Source organism: Macadamia integrifolia, unplaced genomic scaffold, assembly GCF_013358625.1.
Source record: "Macadamia integrifolia cultivar HAES 741 unplaced genomic scaffold, SCU_Mint_v3 scaffold871, whole genome shotgun sequence".
NCBI lineage: Eukaryota > Viridiplantae > Streptophyta > Magnoliopsida > Proteales > Proteaceae > Macadamia > Macadamia integrifolia.
Window position 1 is genome coordinate 94,328 of NW_024870566.1, and position 21,993 is coordinate 116,320.

The 21,993-nt window shown below is 40.1% G+C and overlaps 1 protein-coding gene across 3 annotated transcripts in view; it reads left to right on the forward strand.

Moving 5' to 3' along the window:
- Positions 1 to 20,097, forward strand: part of LOC122070281 (regulatory-associated protein of TOR 1-like) — a 40,234-nt gene extending 20,137 nt beyond the window's left edge. For 2 of the 3 annotated variants that reach the window (XM_042634408.1, XM_042634409.1), the window contains exons 13-20: positions 235 to 588; positions 707 to 896; positions 11,844 to 12,464; positions 12,643 to 12,972; positions 13,070 to 13,193; positions 19,449 to 19,573; positions 19,682 to 19,827; positions 19,925 to 20,097. In XM_042634408.1, coding sequence (XP_042490342.1) covers positions 235 to 588; positions 707 to 896; positions 11,844 to 12,464; positions 12,643 to 12,972; positions 13,070 to 13,193; positions 19,449 to 19,573; positions 19,682 to 19,827; positions 19,925 to 20,095 — 2,061 coding nt within the window. In that variant the 3' untranslated portion in view covers positions 20,096 to 20,097. Of the gene's footprint in view, positions 1 to 234; positions 589 to 706; positions 897 to 11,843; positions 12,465 to 12,642; positions 12,973 to 13,069; positions 13,194 to 19,448; positions 19,590 to 19,681; positions 19,828 to 19,924 lie in introns of those variants that run through there. The other variant, XM_042634410.1, reaches the window with a different exon arrangement.
- The last annotated feature ends 1,896 nt before the right edge of the window (positions 20,098 to 21,993 follow it).

Below are 21,993 nucleotides of genomic sequence, written 5' to 3' on the forward strand. Positions count from 1 at the left end.
CTCTTTCTTTTACCTCAAAAAACTCTTTTGTCCTTTTACCTAGATCATAGAAGTTTGCCATTTCGGAAGTTATAATTCTTGTCTCTATTTTTTCCTTTTAAAATTTCAACTGCAAACTCTTTTTTTCCCTCTTAAATTTATCATGATGATGAGAATGTTTCCTGTCTTTGTCTGCTAATGCTATGCTACTGTTTATCACAACGTTAACTCCATGTTTTCTTCCTTGCTGTAAAGTCATGTCAGGTTGATTTGGTAAAGGATGGTGGTCATATATATTTTATAAGATCTTTTGATAGCCTGCACGCGTACCCAGAACTACGTGCAATGGCTGCATTTGTTTTAGCTGTCATTGTTGATGGCCATAGACGGGGACAGGAAGCCTGTATCAAAGCTGATCTGATACATGTTTGCTTGAAACATCTTCAGCTTGCAACTCTTCATGAAGTGCAAACTGAGCCGTTGCTTCTTCAGTGGCTTTGTCTATGTCTAGGAAAGTTGTGGGAGGATTTCCCCGAGGCACAGATAATTGGTTTGCAGGCAGATGCATCCACAATATGCACACCCATACTGTCAAAGCCCCAACCTGAGGTTTTTATTATCTTACTTTTGCACACCCTCAATTAGGTCTTCCTTCTGATATTTCTTCTCTATTTTAATTTTTCACTGTATGTTGTGTGGTGATAAATTACAAGACAATATGTTTCAGGTTCGGGCTTCTGCTGTTTATGCACTGGGTACCCTTCTTGATGTTGGATCTGATTCACCCAGGGATGGGATTGGAGGTGATGAAGACTGTGATGATGATCAAAAGTTTAAAGCTGAGATAAGTATTATTAAAAGCCTTCTGAATGTAGTTTCAGATGGGAGCCCACTGGTTAGGGCAGAGGTTGCTGTAGGTATGTGATCAGTCCTCCAGAATCAAATCTCTTTTGCATGATAGGAACCTCCATGGTTTTCTAGTGTTTTATAGTTACTCTGAGAACTGGGAATCTTTTTTTTTTTCTGTTCTTGTTCTTCTGTTCTGCACTAAAAAAGAAGCTTTTGGTTGTGTAGTTAATTGTTTCAATGACAATAAGAATAATAATGATCCTACTTGAGCCACAGTTGCAGTTGTGTATAGTCTGGCAGCGGCATCAGAAAGTAGCATAAGATATAGAAAAGAAGACATGGATTAACAAATAATATGTCAATGACTGCCTGAATGTTGTTATATGAAGTGAAAAACTTTGGTAGTTCTGTTGGAATAATGTGGGTGAACTACTCCTCTATGATATGGCTTGGTATCTATTTAGCTTTCAGATGACTGGAAAATTTGGAATACCTGTTGGAGTGGTAGATAAGTATCTTTTGGAAAGCATGTATAATTTACTGTAATAGTCACAAAATCGCAGGAGTCCCATATTTTGCAGTTGTAAATTGATGCTTCTTAACGTTTTTAATGTAGTACTATATTTGAAAGACTCAAAAGTCAAATAGCCAATAGGCAAGATCTTTAAATCAAAGAAACACCAACACCAACACCAACCCAAAAAACAAAGCCTTTTCCCAACTTAATGGGGTTAGCTACATGGATCCAAGCAAGGACAAAGAAAAGGAAAAGTGAAAGTGAAAGGAAACAGATGATTAAAAACAGTAACGAAGTAGATCACAGGTTGCCCTGGTGGGCCCCTAGAGATCAAACTAAGATGGCTGTGGGCCCACTTAAATGCTTAGGTCCAAATACTAGAAGCAGTGGCAATTCGGTAATTAAGTGACCTATCCAAAGGGTAAATACTCAAGTACCAAGAGGTAATGGCTCTATTGTAATAAATCAGGATTTTAAAGAGCCACAAGGTTATGGAGGGGTTTAGAATTATTTGCTAGGGGCAAACTAGGAATGGACAGAACTTGATGGCAGGTTGTAAATAAGGGATTTCAGGCCCAGGCCTGCTCCGCCTGGGCTTGGGTCAAACTCGTGTTCACATGCCTGTCTCAATGGGTATTTTAAGATGTAAGCTCTCTGAGATTAGGCTTCTTGGGCTCATTCATGAGATGTATCGTCAAGGAATGGGCCCAACGTTTGAGCCTAATTGTTAACTAAGCCAATTATGGGCAATTCAACCCATTGAGCTTCCTCTTGAACTAGCCAAAAAATTTTGTGCTTACTTTGTTCATTTTCATATAAATTTCATTCTTTCCTAGAAACAAATATTGAAGCAGTGGCAATTCAGTAATTAAGTGACCTATCCTAAGGGTAAATACTCAAGTACCAAGAGGTAATGGCACTATTGTAATAAATCAGGATTTTAAAGAGCCACAAGGTTATGGAGGGGTTTAGAATTATTTGTTAGGGGCAAACTAGGAATGGACAGAACTTGATGGCAGGTTGTAAATAAGAGATTAAAGGAGGGGTCATTAATATGGGATAAGAGAAACTAAAGGGATATTATAACCCACGATTTTTAGAGATCATCTTCAACCTTTGGACACCCAACACAGGGCGGTAGAACCAGGAAACGAGAAAGGAGAAAACTCCTTTAATGCTTCTTGGGTGGGTCTGAATTTTCAGATGGGGAATCGATTTCTCTATTCCAATGGATTCCAGAAAAAATTTGTTGCAAAAGTCACTCAACAAAGAGTATTTAACCCTGAGATCAGATCTGGGCGGTAGTTTCAGACAACCTGAGTTGCAGATCTAGTTTCTCATAACAGGGATGTCATTAAGGCAAGAAGTTTTAATGGTTTGGTCACCCGGGGAAGGGCTACCTTCGACTCAAAGCTCGGAACCAATCGGTAATGTTCACAGGTTCAGCAAGCTTTTCTTTTGAGACTGATGCTACTGTCCAGGAACAGAGGATGGGAGAATAAATCAGAAACGAACAAAGAGGAGAAGGAAAGAGAAGATAGCGAGAGAGAAAGTCACATAGGGGGGGGGGAGGGGAAGGAGGTCTCAAAGAAGAAAGAAGAATGGGAAGAAAGGCAGCCACGCAGGGGAGGGGAGGAGAGATCGCAGGGAAGAAGAGGGGGGATTCTCACAGAGAACGGATGGGAGGAGAGGGGAGGGGAGAAGAGAGATCGCAGGGAAGAAGAGGGGGGTTCTCACAGAGAACGGAGGGGAGGAGAGGGGAGGGGAGAGAGCGAGTAGCCATGCAGGCCTTTCACAACTTAATTCATTCTTCATTAATCAACTAATTCATAACTTGGGTTACATGCTTTATTTATAATAATCTAAAATTAAAGCTTCCTAATTAAAATAAAATCTCCTAAATCTAGACCAACAGAATTAGAAACAAATAAGGACTTAAATAGGAAACTGCCTAAAATAAAATATTACAAATAAATTAAAATCCTAGAATATTCTAATATCTTGAACCCAAATCAGTAACTTTTATCCCAAATTGGATTTGGCTTTGGGTCTGGGTCCTGGACCGGGTTTGGGTCGATCCATCGGAGCGCTGCTACATCAGTCCGCTTCCTAGATCCTAGCCCTCCACTTTGCTCTATTCAAGGCCATACTTGCGACAAGTCCAAATTTGTGCATGTCTTTCCTCACTATTTCTCCTATAGACATTTTTGGTCTGCCCTTGGCTCTTTTTTTTTTTTAGATGAATAAATAATTCATTACCAAGAGAGGAAGAAAAAACAAGGGAAAAGGGGGGGGGGGGGGAAGGAGGCTTAAGCCAACAAGAAGAAGCCAACGCAAGGGGATTAAAACAAAAGCAAACAAACAAAATCTAAACCATCACTGACCTGGCAAAGAGATAAGGGGGGGAGAGGCTAACCAGAAGCAGTCAGGGGCTGAGGGTGATGAGAGTGGGGCGGTGGTGGTGGGTGAGGGAAACTTGAAGGTTCCAAGAAGAAATGATGTAGGAGTTTCTGTGGGAGATAAGGATGGGCTGGTTAAGCCTATTGAGGAGAGCCTGGGCTTTGGAACATCAAAGAAGATAGCTTTCCAAGTCTTATCCGGGGATCGGGATTTGGCGGTCAATCTACGGATGTTGCGCTCCATTCAGAGATGGTTACTAGTAGCGCAAAAAGCCAGTTTACTAATTGTATCACAAATGGTAGAACTAGAGAAGGACATGTCAACCCAGATACATTATCTGTCAAAAGGAAGAATGGGTGTTCTGGAAGGCCAACATTTGGAAAGGACAGTTTTCCAGACTTGGCAAGATAGGGAGCAAGAGAAGAAGAGATGTGCTCTATGTCCGAGGGGCAAAGGCAACAGGAAGGATTAACGGGGATGTTGCGGAGAGTGAGGAAGGATTGAGTGGGAAGACAACTGGAAAGACACCGCCAAAGAGTGAAGTTATGGCAGGGGATATGACCTTTAAACCAGACTAGTTTATGCCAATGAACCGCCGGAGATGGGGAACGGATAAAAGACCAGGCAGAGGCAGAAGAGAATAACCCATTAGAAGAGGGGAGCTAGATGCATTGGTCTTTCTCTACCTCTATGCAGTATGCCCAGGGAGGAGAGGGGGGAGGGAGGATCGGAGATCAAACAGAGGAGGGGGAGAGGTTGGAGGCATCCAGCCCCAGGGAGAAAGAATCAAGGAGACCATGGCCTTTGCATGAAGCCTAGAGGAGTATATGACTTTGGGAGAAACCAAGTGGGCAAGAATGCCCGAAGGATGCCAAGGGTCCTTCCATAGATAGGTAGATTGTCCATTTCCAATGGAATAGGAAATGGAAGTGAGGGCCAGGGGTCTATGTTGAAGGATCTTTCTCCAGATCCAAGAGGCATTAGAATTAGAAGGGGCAGTCTAGAGAGAGTTGTGCTTGAGTAAACCAGAGAGGATCCAGTCAACCCAAATGCTTTTCTGCTTAGAGACAATCTTCCAGATGACCTTGAGGACACCCACAGAGTTGGCATCTTTGATTCTCCTAATTCCCAACCCTCCTTTAGATTTAGGGAGGCAAACATTTTTCCAACTGAGAGGTCTAAGGAATTTGGATGAATCCGACCCTTTCCAAAGGAAGGAGCAGAGAAGGCCCTCAAAAGACTTGATGACAGAGAAAGGAAGGACAAAAGCACCAGACCAATACAGATGCAAGGACTGGAGGACCGATCTGATCAAGGTTAGGTGGCCAGCATAGTTGTCACGATGCAAAGGCTAACCAAGGCGGTGGAGGGTTGTCTAAGCGCTTAGGCAAGAAGGCGCCCGCCTTAAGGCGAACAAGTGTTATTTTTTATTTTTCTTATTTTCTAACATTATTAAGTTATATATACCTTGTATCATAAAAAATCAAGATTATGCCACATCAAGTCATTAAAAATCAACATTTAAACACATCAAATCATAAAAAATTAACATTAAGTCATATTAAGTTATAAAAAATCAACATTTAGAGAAATGCTCTTATTCTATAATAAGTTTGACTAGTCAAATGATTTTATTTTTACATGAGACTTTTTGTATTAGTTATAACATAAAATCAGCTTTTTAACCAGTCTAAGATTACTTAAATCTGAGTTGCAATGACAAAGTTATGCTTTAGTCAAACTTATTTTTAAGTGCACGAATACTGTTAAAATCGCCAGAATGAAAATAATTTTATGAATATCAAAACAAAATATTATTTTACTGGACTTTTGGTTTTTAGCAATGTTTTAACATGATAGAATTTATAAAATTTTCATAATTGAGAAAAACCCCAGCATTTAAAAGTTGAAAATCGTCCCTATAACCAAAATTCAGTTTTTGTTCTTGGACTGGGGGGTTGAATTTTTATCATTTTGGAATTTGATTTTTAAACTATTTTTATTGGATTCAAATAGGGGGTATTTGCTTATTTATGAATAATATCTTAAGTAAATGTTTTCTTGAATGATATTTGACATAAATAAGTACCGAAACATAAGGCGACATGCAGTGCAATAAGGCGGCTGTCGCCTAGGCCCCAGGAAAACCGCTTGGACGCCTAGTCATCGCCTAGGCGATGCCTTGACAACTATGGCGGCCAGCAAAAGAAAGAAGTTTTCCCGTCAAAAGCTGAAGCTTTTTCCTAAGGCGATCAAGCAGAGGGGCACAATGGTGGGAGGAAAGTCTGGTGGTAATGAGCGGGAGGCCCAAATATCTAACTGGCAAGGATCCCAACGGGATACCATAGATAGCAGAGATAAAGGCTTGGGTCTCAGGAGAAACCCCCGAGAGAAAGATATTCGATTTGAGGAGACTGATTTTAAGCCCCAAAAGAGATTCAAAAGAATGAAGGATGGACATGATATTGGTGATGGATAGGGGATCAGCTTTGGAGAAGATCATAATATCGTCCGCAAAAGCCAAATGCGAAAGGAGGAGGGGTTTACACTTGGGAATGGGAGAGATGAGATTGAGGTCTGTGGCAGATTGAATGGAACGGGAAAGGATTTCCAAGGATGTGGAGAAGAGAAGAGGAGAAAGAAGGCATCCTTGATGGATTCCACACCCCAAGGGGAAGTAACCGGCTAGACTGCCATTCACAAGGACCGAGAAGCGAGGGGAGGAAATGCAAGAGTGGATCCAGTGAACAAAAGAGGCCGGGAATGACATTTGGAACAGAACATTGGAGACAAAGTCCCAGCTAATCGTGTCGAAAGCTTTGTGAATGTCAATCTTAATAAGGGCAACCGGAGAGTGGGATTTGCGGTCAAAGCCATGGACAATCTCATGACAGAGAATAATATTATCCGAGATGCTTCTGCCAGCGATGAAGGCAGATTGATTTGGGTTAACAAGAGGATCAATGACTTTTTGAATCCTGATGATTAGGATTTTAGTAATGAATTTGTAGAGGAGATTGTAGAGAGAAATGGGTCTAAAATCATTCATGGAAGCCGCACCCTTTTTTTTGGGGATGAGGCAAAGGAAGGTGTGGTTGATACCTCCAATCTGGTTAGGGTTGTAGAAGAAACTACGCACCGCCAGGATGAGGTCATTACAAATGAAATTCCTGCAGGCCGAGAAGAAGCCCATACTGAAGCCATCAGGGCCAGGGGCCTTGTTAGCCTTATGGGATAAAATGGCCGAGAGAATTTCTTCCTCACTGGGGATGGACTTGAGGAAGGAAGGAGATCATCAGGGACAAACTTGTTGAGGAGGTTGGAGGGATGGGGGATGGGGGATGGGGGAGGGGGGAGGGGGAGGAGGAGGGGGGTTGAAATGACCCCTGGCTCTTTTAAATACTTCTTTATGGATCAGATCACTCCTTATTGGTTAATGTAGAACTGATTTGGACCAGTCAAACCAATTCACAACTGCTGGATTTTTTTTAATCCAAGAACAGCCACAAACCAACCCAAACACTTGCATAGAAAATCAGATTATAAAAGACAGCAGACCAAACTGGAGCAAGCTATTGATTTCAATTATCTAGGGGTTCTTAGGGCAGATCAGTAGGAGACCAAACAGATATTATCCAGGACTGAAATACACCTCACATAATCCATCGACCATAGATTAAATCACAGGAAGTTGCTGGAGTCAGAAAAGGTCAAGAACCCCCAACGATTTCAGGTGTGAACTGCAGAAATCACTAGAAGACAAAAACTGGGAGATTTTTGGTATCTCTCAAACCCCAGGCCGGAAAGGCCTGCCCTTTGGATTGAGTCCTTCCCTAGGTAAGAGACACCTGCGACCCAATTTTCAGCCCAACCTGACGGCTGGTTTGGTCTATACAGAAACTGTAGAATTTTCACAGAATCCTCTATTCTTAGGACAGAATTGAGAGAGTAAATAAATCAAATACCCTTATAAGTAGACCAGATCTGTAACACTTTGAGTTCTATGGAAGAGAAGAGAAAAACAAGTTGAAGAGAACCTCTTGGGCTTCACACCGCAAAGAGTCACCGGATCACACACCAGTCCACCACTTTGATCAAACACAAAGCAAACTCTCACAGAGGAGATGCAGCAGCAACATGGTTTTTTTTTTTCATAAAATCGTGACGGCTTAAGTGAGCCCTCCTCTTTATTTATAACTTGTTGGGAGAGGTTACGCTATAAAGAAACCATAATAGTTACTAAACTTGGAAATTAGAAACTAATAAAATATAAAGTCTTCTAGTTACTAAAACTGAATTTAGAAACTAACTGAAAATGAAACTAACTACTAATGACTTGACTCAACTAATAAATTGACTCCTAAAAAAACAAAGACTAACAACTTAAATTGAACCCAACTAAAAGGGATACTAATGAAAAAGGAAACAAATTAGTAATCCCTTATGCAACCTTAAAGCCCATTTTTTAGGTCCATAAAAGTGGTCTATTACACTCAAAACACATGGGATCAAAGGCCCAACATGTATGGAACCCAACCTAGGCTTATTCCTAATAAAATAAGCATAGTTTGGTGAAAAATCTACATCATTGGTGCATCCGATGGCTTCCGTTGAACATGGCCATACCATCTCAAACGACTTTCCCAAAGCTTATCATGAATTGGGGAAACTCCCAAATTGGCTTTAATACGTTCGCTCCTTACCTTATCCTTCCTAGTTTTCCCACAGATCCATACATACTCATCTCCGCTACACAGCTTATCAATATGCCCCTTTTTAATTGCCCAACATTCTGCTTCGTACATCATAATTGTGCGTACGACTGTGGTATAGAATTTTCCTTAGTTTTACTGGGACACGTCGGTCACACAACACCAAGGCACACGTCTTCACTTCGGCCATCCCACTTTAATTCTATATAACACATAATCCTCTATATCACATTCTTTATTTGTGATGGATCCTAAATAGCTAAAATAGTCACTGTGGTATCTCTCTTCCTTCAATAGTCTCCGTGTCGTTATCCATCGTAGTGTGAGTTTATACATCACATATTCCGTCTTTGTTTTATTTAGTTTAAAGCCTTTTGATTCCAAGATTGATCTCCATTGCTCGAGTTTATCGTTGACCCCTATTTTTGTGTCATCCAATAAAACAAAATTGTCCGTGAAAATTATGCACCATGGCACCTCACCTTGGATGTTTTTGGTCAACTCATCCATGACAAACGCAAACAGATAAGGCTTAAAGTGGATCCTTGATGAAGCCCAGTAGTCGCTAGCTTGACCGCCTTCGATTCTCACACTAGTCACCACGTTGGCGTACGTATATTTAATTGTATGCACATATTTACTTGACACCTCTCTCTTCTCTAGGACATGCCATATTAACTTTTTAGGCACTCTGCTGTACGCCTTTTCTATAAAGACCATATGGAGGTCCTTCTTCGTAGCTCTGTCGGTTTTCCTGAGTCTCCTGAGCAGGTAGATAGCTTCTCTTGATGATCTCTCTAGCCTAAAACCAAATTGGTTATCCAAAATAGCAAATTTTCTTCTCAAGTGGGCTTCAATAACCTTCTCCCAAAGCTTTATAGTATGGTTTATAGTTTTATACCTCTATAGTTATTGCAGTCTTGAATATCCCCATTATTTTTGTAGATGTAGATGGGGACTACAAAGCTTCGCCTCCACTCGTCTGCCATCTTCTTTGTACTCAAAATCTTTTTGAAAAGGTTGGTTAACCAAAATATCCCACAAAGGCCTAAGCTCGTCCAAACTTCTCTAGGGACTTAGTCTAGGCCGGAGTCTTTCCTGATTTTAGCTTTCTTAATGCATCTTTAACTTCAGCCACTCCAATCCTTTTATATATTTATAGCATGTGGTGTCTTGGTGAGAATGCACTTTTCCGCTCTAGATCCACTTGAGATGTCTTCATTTAATAGGTTGCAAAAATAATTACCCCATCTCTTCATAATGTCTTCATCCTTTACTAGCATTCTACCATCTTCATCTTTGATACACTTGACATTCTCAAGACCTTTGTTCTGCGTATCTCTCATTTTAGCTATCTTATATATAGATTTTCCCCCAGCCTTAGTATTCAGGTTATTGTAATGGTCATCATCTTCCTTCGCCCTTGCTTTCCCCACAATTTTTCTAGCTTCGTTTCTAGCAGCTTAGTTTCTTTTTTTATCATATATTTTTTTAGTCCTTTACCAAGTCTTAAAATAATCTTTCTTACATTTGATGGTAGTCTGGGCCTCCTCATCCCACTACCAAGTCTCCCCATGTGCCCGACAAGTACCTCTTGATTCCCCTAGTACCTCTTTGGTGACCTTAATACATGCTGACATCTTGGTCCACATCACATGGGAGTCTCATGGGGCTGTCCCACATTTCTTGTTTGACCACTTTATCAGTAAAAGCATCCAGGGCGTCTCGTTTTTATCTCCACCATTTAATCTTAGGGCAAACAGGATTATGGGCAATCCTAGCAGATCTAGCAGCCAGAATCGAGAGGCTCGACTGTAGGCTTCAGTCTGATGCTAGAGGAAGAAGCTCCAATGTATGTAAAGGAAAGAAAGAAACTTACAGGAATGATGAACTTCTTTTATTAGACTGGAGATGTATAGAATTATTACAGAGGAAAAACTTCCAAAAAACTTTTAGAGAAGAGGCTCCCCTCTTATGAAGAGCCGTTTGTCTATTTATAAACAAAATTTACAAATTAAATTACATAATTTTTTGAAGTCCGGAAGTCCGGATAAGTCTTCTGAGATCTTCGGATAAGTCTTTTGAGATATTTGTAGAATTGTTCTCTTTTTTCAAACTTGGGTGGCCCACCTTTTTTGGACATATCCACAAGTGTCCGGCCAGACACTCTGTTTTTCCAAAAAAGGGTCTTCTAGTGGAGAGGTTCTGAAATCTGATATAATTTAGTGATTAAAATACTGTTGAAAATAGTATATTGATGAGGAAATAAACAGTAACCAAAATAGGGGTAAAACGGTAATTTCCAAGGCCAAAAAGAATCGGAAAATAGGGTTTGTAGTGGTCAATCGATTCAACAGCATATGACATAAGCAGTAGCTTAAATCTCAGAATCGATTTAAAAAAGAAAAGGTAAAACAATAGCTATAATGGAGGGTAGGGGTAGAATGGCAGAAAACAGAAATATCTCAAGATCAGATGGTCAGAATTAAAGTCAAACCGAGTTCACCATTGGGATTCCTGAACATATGGTCAAAATCTTGAGAGAATCTAATGGCTAGATTGCTTAATCTAAATAAACATTTAGCATATGATCTTCTAGAAACAAGGGTTCTAGTTGCAGAAAATTTTGCAGAAATAAAACTTGTTAATGGATGGAATAATAGCAACAGAAAATAATACTGTGACTTCACACTGCAAGGTGGTTCGATTGGGCAAACACAAGGGGTTCCTTGATCAAATACGAAGAGGCAAGCAAAAGCTGCAATTTCTTTACTAAATACATGTACAATGCTGGCCCCTCTTACAAACTTATATAGAGGACAAAAAAATAGTGGACAGGAAAATAGACTTAGACATTAAAATGGAAAGGCCTAAACCCAGTCATTAATAATTAGGAAACATAAACTGACTAGGAAACTGATCCAAAACATGACTGGACTTATAGAATCCTAATCAAGCCTAACTAAAACACTTAATAACAAGTAAAAGTAAGAAAAAGTGGCCAATTAAAGTGAAAACACATGGGATCGAAGGCCCAACACATACATAGCACAACCCAAAGCTTATTTCTAATAAAATAAGCCTATTTAGGTGATGTATCTGCATCGGTTTTTTGATGAAATATCATCCTTAAATATTGTGTTCTATTTCTATGTCTCTTATATAGCAGTTCTGTGGAATTATGTGTTGTAATTGTAAATACACTGTAATGTAGTTTCTTCACAAGTACAAATGCATGGTTATTTATGTAACCCGCTGGTGAATATGCGTGAGTGTATCTTAGGCTTGGTGGATTGGGAAAATATTGTGGTTTTGGGATGTTTGTTTTGCTTCTGCAGTTAGCATTAATTGTGAACTGTCAATGAGTTGGACTTATATTTTGACAGCTCTTTCACGCTTCGCCTTTGGCCACAATAAGCACCTGAAATCAATTGCTGCTGCATACTGGAAGCCGCAATCTAACTCTCTGCTGAACTCCTTACCATCTTTGGCTATTATTAGAAGTCCAAGTGGTGGCTATACTAACACAAGCCAGTACATGCAGCATGGAAGTGCTATTCCTTCCCAAATTGGTCCCGTAATGCGAGTCGGCAGCGACAGCATATCTGGGGGTCGAGATGGAAGGGTTTCTGCTAGTAGCCCGCTTTCTGCTTCTGGAATAATGCACGGGTCTCCATTGTCGGACGATTCATTCCACCACTCTGATTCTGGAATATTAGTGAATGAGAGTTCTAGTAATGGGGTCATTAACTATTCAAGACCTAAACCCCTTGACAGTGGAATTTATTCTCTATGTGTATTGGCAATCAGTACACTGGCCAAGGATCCATCTCCTCACATTGCAGGCCTTGGGCGGCGAATACTCTCTATTATTGGTATCGAACAAGTTGTTACAAACTCAATGCGGTTTACTGGTGGCAGTGTTCGGCAGGGTGATGCAACTGCAATTCCAGCCCCTCACCTTGCTGGCCTGGCACGGTCAGCATCCTGGTTTGATATGAACGGAGGTAGCCTTTGAATGGTGCTATTTACAGTGTTGCTTGCATCTCAAAGCAGTACTTATGATATATGCATGTGCCATTGAACCCTTCATGTTGGCAGCTAATAATGGCTTTCTGATTAATTTTCTTTAAGTTCTATCTTTGCTTGCTATATCATGAATTTTATGCTTAAACTTTCTGACAGGTCATTTACCTTTGACATTTAGAACTCCTCCTGTTAGTCCCCCTCAACAAAGCTACTTGCCAGGAATGCGAAGAGTTAGTTCTTTAGAGTTCAGGCCACACGTGCTGAACTCCCCAGACTCAGGATTAGCTGATCCTCTTTTAGGTTCTGGTGGAACTTCTGGGACTTTGGAGCGCAGTTTGCTTCCTCAGTCAACGATCTACAATTGGAGTTGCGGTCATTTCTCAAGACCACTGCTTACTGCAGCAGATGACAATGAAGACAGTGTGGCTAGAAGAGAAGAAAGGGAAAAAATTGCACTGGATTGCATAGCTAGATGCCAGCATTTTCGTGAGGGCTTCTTTATGCACATTGCTTGTAATTTCTTTATAATTATTTTTCTGCTTGCAGAGAGATGCTGACATGGTTCTTTATCTCCTTGTTACAGCTGTAAGCAAGCTGAGCAATCAAATTGCTAGTTGGGATACCAAGTTTGAAACGGGTACAAGAACAGCTTTGCTGCAGCCTTTTTCTCCTGTTGTAGTTGCTGCTGATGAGAATGAACGAATCAGGTATGGAGTTCCTTTCATTAAAACTACTGCTATCAGATCATGTGAATGTTGTGTTTTCATCACAACCAAAAGCAAGATTCGAGATATTTTGGTTGTCGCCCGAAATATCTTGGGTTTTGACTGAAGCCTGATTGAAAGATGGATTCGTTTTGACATTTTGGTTGTCAAATGGCTGTATTATGGCTTGAAACTCCAGGAAAACCCTAATTAAGCATTTATAAAAAACATAATGGAACCCTTAGATTGTTTTTAAAAAAAAAACCGCACACCCAAAATGCTAGTTCGGTTTTGTATCTAGGTTGGTTTACAACATACCTTATTGTGTACTTTCTCAAATATAGGTTATGCTACACATAATATAAAACTAAAACACATAAAATTGAATGAAAACTACTGAGATATGCTTTACAAATGAAGAAAAAAATCATTTCATATTACAAAATGTCAAAGGTGTTACAAGTATAAGTGTACAACAAAGGTGAAACTCAAAAGACCCATATGAAGCCGTTCCTCCAACTCTATGTTAGTACCACATAGAGTTCCCAGAAGGCTCAAAAGCTGAGGATGATTGTTGCCACCGAGAAAACTGTTCCTCCAACTTATAGGCCACATGTCATGCTATATTTGACAAGACGCTTGAAGTCCATCACAACAACCTACTAGGTTTCATTATCAACATACTCTAGTTACCCCTAGGATATAGATCACCAACTTGGGAGGATGATGCAAATGTGGATCCACTGTAGCTACTTGGTCGATCGGTCTGATATGGTTATTGGGGGTGGGGTTAGGTATGAGAGGATGCTATCCACAAAAGATGACGCGTCCCGTGGCCCATCATTAGCAGTGGGGAATGAAGATGATGAAGGGGTATAATGATCATGCCCACCATATCCATCATAGTTGACACTAGATGTCTCCAGTGGAGAATCTATACCCAAAATTCAAAATGAATATATCAAGTTTGATGAAATTCAGCAGACTCTATTTAGACTGAAGTTAGCACCAGAAAGAGAGTACACCAGAAATAAATAGTATAGTAACAAAGAAGGGGACAAAAGGGGGGAAAGGATGAGAAATTATAAGAAAAGAAGAAATAATATTAAGGGAGGAGGAAGAGATGAGAGTGAGTACCCAAGGGAAGAAACATGTTTCGATCAATGAAGGGAAGGGGAAGAAAAAAAACACGACCAGCAGCTACTCAAATCTTATTTTATTCCATTGAACCTCTATTCAACTAGTAGGATTACATGTTTATTAATAAGAAAGAAATAACTCAAATAAAGAAACCTACTCTTTTGTGGAAACTAACTCAATCTAAGAAACAATACAATTAGTAAACTAACAACTCCTTCATTGCTATCTACTACCAAAATAAAATAAAATAAAAGGATTACATTGGTTATCCCAAAATAGAAATAAATCTCTACTAGCCCCCTTTGGACCAAAAGACAGTTTTGGGATTGGTCCTTTGAATTAGGACAAATGATGTCGTCTGAGTCAACTTGTTGGAGGAGGAACGAGCCCACTACCTTCTTGAGCTTAATTTCAGCGAGGGCTTTGTTGGAAGAAGCTTCATTTCTTTGCCGCTGTGCTTGAAAGAGTAGAAATTCACATACCAACGTTGTTACACTTAATCAGACAGTCACAGTCGTCCAAAAAGAATGTTACACTTTCAGAGGTAAGATGCCGCATTGCCTCATATCCACGAACCCACCAATAGAGCATGTGAGCAAACCCCTATTAGTAATCTTGAGATTGGTGTGATTCACCCATGCAACCTTGTAGGGATTTGGATGGGGCTCTGTCTTCAACCCAAGCTTCTGAAAGTCTTTAGAGAAGACATTGGTGCAATTGCCTCCATCAATCACCATGCTACACATCTGATTATTGCACTTCACCCGAGTCTGAAAAATCCTTGTGGTTTGAATCTTCTTGTCAGAAACCTTGTGAGTGGTCAAAATAAAGAACATAGCAAGGTTGTCACTCCCCACCAATGTGATTATCGTTGCCTTCACTAGGTTGACCATATGCCTCTAAACAAACTGTCTCAAGATTCTGTTGCTCTTCCGGAGCAAGAGTTATGAAAAAATCTTTATCAAAGTAAGCTACCAAATGGTTTGTACACTGAGTAGAAATATGATCGTACCCTTTGCATATGAAGCACTGAGTTGTAACTTTCGGCATCATAGAAGGTTTTTCAGAACCACAACGCCTTGAGGTGGAGAGTAAGGACAGTTTGGTCTTGTAGACAGCGGAGATGAACCACTAATATGTGGTGTTAGAATAGAGGTTAACTGTGCCGTAGGGGGCACATTGGGACTTTTCCCCCTCCACCGACCTTATTTAGAGTGGGGCAGCTAGATGGGGGTTATACTTGTAATTGAGTTATGCTTTTTGACTTGTACTCCTATTATGACTCTATTTTGCATATTATAAATAAAGGGCTTGTGTGATCAATCAGTACACACAAGAATTCTCCCTATTCTTACTATTAACATAGTATCCAAGCTTAATTTCTGATCTAAGTTTCCAGTTTCCAGTTTCCAGCCCCTTCTTCTCTCCTTAAAGAATCTCAAGCCTCCATCCCCTTCCCTTCCATGTCCTTTGTTAGCCTTCATCTTCTCTTACCTTTATCTCCTTAACTTCCCATAGGCCAGCACTAATGCGGTGATTCCTACGAATCTAGTGGCTGTTTTATATGTACCTCATTAACTAAAACCCAAAACCCTTGCAAGAAAATTAAGGTTCTTCACCCTTTACGATTTTTTATTCTTCTACTTTAAAGGAGTGTGGCTTCTACCTCTTTAAAGAACACATCTCTACCTCTTGAAGATCAAGTTCAGCAACCTAGAAGGACTCATCACTACTTGCAAGATTGAAGATCAACACTCATCGATTTTTCGAAAACCCTGACCAAATCGATTTTTGGGAATTCCTCCTCAGAATTAGCTGATTTTTTTAGGAGATCATCCTCACCATTGAAGAGGAGATCGACCAAACTTGTGGCCCTATTTGCCAAGTCTTTGGAGAAATTTCTCCTCTTCTTTGATATTGACAGTTCTCTCCCAAAATCCTAATTTTCCTATCTAAACAGTTCTCCATTAGAATCAGATATAATTTGGAGGAGTGCCTCACTACCCTTATTGGGCAATTTGATACAATATAGACCTTTTCTGACTGCTGGATTTGAAGATTTGGTATTTCTCTCTCATTGTTGATTTTTTACTGGTTCAATCATGTCTGAAGTAACTACTGTACCTCTGGATCTGATGGATAAAATTGCAACGACTACATGCCTTTTGGGGCTAGCACTGTGAAATTGAAGGGAACGAATTACCTCGTCTGGTCCAAATTTACCTATTTTATCATTGCTGGTAGAGGTCTCCCTGGACAAATCATAGGAAAATTAAAGAAACGCTATATTGAGGGTACCTTTCAGGATAAATGGGTCACTAATGACTCTTTGGTAATGGCTTGTTTGATTTCTTCTATTCATCAATCTTTTTCTAGAGGATTTTTGCTGTTAGATACTACTTCTTAGATTTGGGCTACTGCCGAGGAAACCTATTGGCAACTAGGGAATTATGCTCAGGTTGATCTTCGCAAGAAGGTTCATACAACTACCTAGTAGGAACTCTCTACAATAACAAAACAACAGCTAATGAGATGGTTCTCCATCGGAATTTGATTTCTCAAGACAAATTGATTTCTTTCTGACGAGAGGCTCAGATTGACCGTTATGGAAAGATTGTGAACTTATTCCTGGGGAGAGCTTGACTACTCATTATCGATTTTTTTTCTTGGATTGGTATTTTAGCACCAGGTAGCAAAAGAAGAAGAGGCAGATTTGTCTTAAGATAAAATCAGGGCGCCTTCAAAGAGCTCTTAAAAAACCTTTCACCGATAAAATGTTTGCACATGGAAAGTGAGTTTTTGAAGGAGATACTAATGAGATGTGGATGAAAATGACGACATGAATTAAGAATGTGGCCAAAGAAGTGCTAGGGATATCTCGGGGTGTTTGTCCAACCACTAGAGAGACTTGGTGGTGGGATGATGAGGTCCAGGACTCATTAAGACTTAGAAGGATTATATTAAATCTTGGCGAAGTACTGGCATTGTGGAAGATAAAAGTAAGGTATTACACAGCCAGAAGGGAAGCTAAAAAGATTGTGGGGAAAGCGAGGGAGAAGATTTATGGTGCCTTGTATGAGAGCTTAAATACAAGGGAAGGGGAAAAAGATATTTATAGGATTGCTAAAATAAGAGAAATGATGAGTAGAGATTTAGACCATGTTAGATGCATTAAAAATGAGGATGGTGGAGTACTGATATGGGATGAGGACATTACGAAACATTAGGGGGATTATTTCTGTAAATTGCTAATGGAGAAACTTCCTCTCAACTGATTGGATGGAACTACATGGGGGAGTGAATGGACATCAAACTAGCCCACTTCAAAGCCAACGTTTATAGGTTGGTGAATTTGAAGTTAAGGAGGCCCTACGAAGGATGAAGGTAGGTAAAACACCTAGACCAGATGAGATCCCAATTGAAGTGTGGAAGTGACTAGGATCTCACAAGATTTCTTTTTTGACTAAGCTATTTATAAAGGTTCTGATTAATAAGAAAATGTCGGATGAGTGGAGGAGAAGTATCATAGTCCCGACTTATAAGAATAAATGTGATATCCAGAATTGCAATAACTATAGAGGTATCAAAGTAATAGGGCATATCATGAAGCTTTGGGAAAAGGTCATTTAATCGCACTTAAGGGCAGAACCGAAAATATCAGAGAATTAATATGGTTTTATGCCAGAGAGATCCATGACATAAGCTATCTACATCTTAAGAAGCCTTATGGAAGTGTATCTCATAAGAAAGATCTACATATGACCTTTATTGACCTTGAGAAAGCCTATGACAGAGTACCTAGAGAGTTAATTTGGCATGTCCTATGGAATAGAAGGGGCTCCCATATATTGGGGGATATAATTAAGGACATGTATGAGGAGTGGTGATAAGTGTCAAGACGCCATAAGGCCAAAGTAGTGAATCCCAATTACAATTGGGTTACATCAAAGATCTTCCCTGAGCCCTTACCTGTTCTCGCTCATTATGGACGAGTTAACTAAAGACATTCAAGATTAGGTACCGTGGTGTATGTTATTCGCAGATTATATTATAATCATCGATGAGACCGTAGAAGGGATAAACACTAAATTGGAGCTCTGGTGATCATGCTTAGAATCAAGGGGTTTTATGATAAGCATAACAAAGACTGAGTATATGATGTGTCCTTTCAGTTAGGCTAGGAGGGATGATGAGGTTGTGAATCTAGCTGATCGGGAACTACAAAAGAGAGACTATTTTAAATACTTGGGGTCGATCATTAGCGAAGAAGGAGATATAGAGTATGATGTGTCCCACAGAATTAAAGTGGGATGGATGAAATGGAGAAGTGTGTCGGGACCTGGGAGTGCTTTGTGACAAACATACGCCGGTTAGACCTTTCTGGAGAACAAAGATCTGCATAGCTGATCCCCTATAGGGGTTGTTCCTGGGAATCTGTTCTACTTTTACCGCTGATTTTTATCTTTTCTTACCGTCTTTTATTTCTTTGTTTGCCTTGTTTCTTTTTCTGTTTCACATTGGATCCATGTAGTCGACCCATTTAGTTGGGATAAGGTTATGGTTGTTGTTCTCACTACAGAAAATTGTGAAGATATTTTCTTTGATGACAAACACAACAGAAATCCATATGGAGGGCCATGCAGTTAAGGTATGCCCATCAAACTTGAATGTGGTTTATCTAGGGTTCCTCATCTATGGAACTGCTGCAATGATGAGATGACCTACCCATGTGACAGACAATGTGCCATTCAAAACCCTTCCCCTTGCATGTCAGGCAGAACCCTTTTCCCAATCTAGTGTATTAAAATCTCGGATGTATTGAGTGAAGAAAAGCCACAGTGGTGAAATCTACATAATCTTTTGGTCATCGAAGGATGGAGGCAGAATAGCTAATTCAGTTCTGTGGATTTGCTAAATTCGATCTGGACAACAAATTTCAAAATCTATGCAATTGTAAATGAGAAGATTTCTAAATCTGGAATTTTGAGATCCCATGAATCTCCAATTCCATTTATCTGAATGCAGCCTGTGTTTGGCTTAAGGTTGTTCTTGATATTTTGATATATGGTCTTGTACACTTGTTTAGAGTTTCTTAGATGTTTGAGTTTTTCTTCTCAGGATATGGAACTATGAGGAAGCTACTCTTCTCAACAGTTTCGTTAACCACGATTTCCCTGAGAAAGGAATTTCTAAACTTTGCCTTGTGAATGAGCTAGATGACACATTGCTTCTTGTTGCTTCATGTAAGATTCAATGCTGGTATGTTTGATGAGAAAAACAGTGGTTATATTTAGCCACTTCTGTGGGATTGTGTATTCCATACTAAATCAGCGGTGTATTTTTTAATGTAGGTGATGGAAATATCCGTATATGGAAAGATTACTCTTTGAAGAGTAAACAAAAGCTTGTAACTGCATTCTCTTCGATTCAAGGTCATAGACCTGGTGTACGAAGTGTTAATGCTGTTGTGGATTGGCAGCAGCAGTCTGGATATTTGGTACATGTTTATGTCAAGAATGTTGACTGCTTTCTGATATTTCTTTAGTATTCTTTTTATTTCTTCTAAAGTAAACTTTGTTACATCTTACAACCAGTATGCTTCTGGGGAGATGTCAGCCATCATGCTATGGGATTTGGACAAGGAGCAGCTTGTTAATTCTATTCCTACACCATCAGAGACAAGTGTGTCGGCATTGGTGAGCTTTGTCTCTTTGTATGGACTTGGTTATATTTTTAATTTTTGCTTCTTTGAAGAACACAAATGAATACTATTGTGAAACTCGACACAGATTGGACATCTTACAGGTTACAGTTGACATCTACATTTGTTTTGCTTCAATCATTTGCTGCATTACTCATATGCTCAGAAATTCATCTTGAATGAAGAAGTTAAATTAGTTTTAAGAAAATTTTGATAGTTAATCATTTGATATGAATTGGAAACATTATTGGAAAAGGTTAGAGATGTGACTGCTAACACCTGAGCGACTTGGGGATTGAATCTTGATGACTATAGTCTAGGCAATCCATGGTTGTCAGGTGTAGGGTATTCTCGAGGACCAGTTACATGCCTCTGGTAATATATCCCTATAGGAGAGTGTCAACTCTTAAAGGGTTAAGATCCTATCACGTTGTACTGGTTTGTTTGGTCGTTGCTACTAGATAAGGATTCTGTATTCTTATAGTGCAAAGGCCATTAATCTTCAGCTATAGCATACTAGTAGATGGGTGATATCTCCCTAGAAGTATGTTTTGCTCTGATTGAAGCACAAAGGCTGGCCATGTCATGGTATGACAGAAGTAATAATCAAAGTCTGCCACAACAGCCCTATAAATATCATCACCAACAAACTGGAGATACCCAATCCTTGGGTAGATATCTCTGAAACTAAATGAGCTGGAACGAGATCCATAGCTGTTGGTTGGCGCTTGACGGATAGGAACCTGCACCGGCATGTATGTCTGGGGCTCTGGAACCCCGAAGATGCTATCCACAAAAGACTGACCCTCATACTCAGTGGCAGAGGGGAAAGAGTTGGCATGTGGGTGTCCCAACTGGCCAAATTGATTATAATAACTATAGTCTGAACCGGTTGTCCCTATGGCATATATAGCTGACGGTGCATGCAACGGCTCCCCATGAATACCACTTTCCATGCTTAAGCCTCCTAGAGTGTCATTCAAGCTCCTAATAGAGATGTCTATGGAGTCCATGTTATCCTGCTCCTCTCCACCAATTATAAATCGACGATGTGAGCCTCTCTTGAGGGGTGTGGTGGAATGTGCACTGTGGTCCATGTCCTGTGTGGCATGAGTGAACTGAATCTCTCCTTTGAACTGCAGTGACTCTTGCTCCGGTTTAGTGTAATGGTACCTCTCGCGGATCCCCACCATCACCATCACCATCACCATCACCATCACCATCACCATCACAATCACCATCACCATCACCATCACGGACTCCACTACTACTACCACCACCAGGCCCTACACCATCATCTTCATCACCAGACCGTGACTAAACAGTTTCAGGCTCCACATCAACCCTAGTAGCTTGGGACTCGAAAGGCCTGGGTACCTGTGAAAGCACACGGCCCTCTTGAGATATATACTCATCCACGTCAGTACCCATCTCACTAGCTACCACGGGGTCGGGCCTACCCCCAGGCTGATCCATAAGTGGCTCACCTCCATCTTTCATCCATTGGTATAGGGGATCCTCATCCTCATCTGAGTCTTCTTGGAAAACGTGAGCAAGTTCAATTGGTTCATTGTTACCCTCTATGCTATATGTGTTGTATCTTCAATCTCATATTATAATGCATAGACACCAACTGTTGTAGCTTTTCGTGACCCAGTCGGTTCCGCCTCTTGGTGTGGATCAGTAAAAATGGACTCCAATTGCGCTTACCATAGTTGTCACGGCGACAAGGCGAACCAAGGTGGTGGAGGGTTGCCTAAGTGCTTAGGCGAGAAGGTACACGCCTTGAGGCGAACAAGGCGACCAATTATTTTTTTATTTTTCCTATTTTCTAACATTATTTAGTAAGCTATATATACCTTGTATCATAAAAAATCAAGATTAAGCAACATCAAATCATTAAAAATCTAACATTTGGCCATATTAAATCATAAAAAGATTAACATTAAGTCATATTAAGTT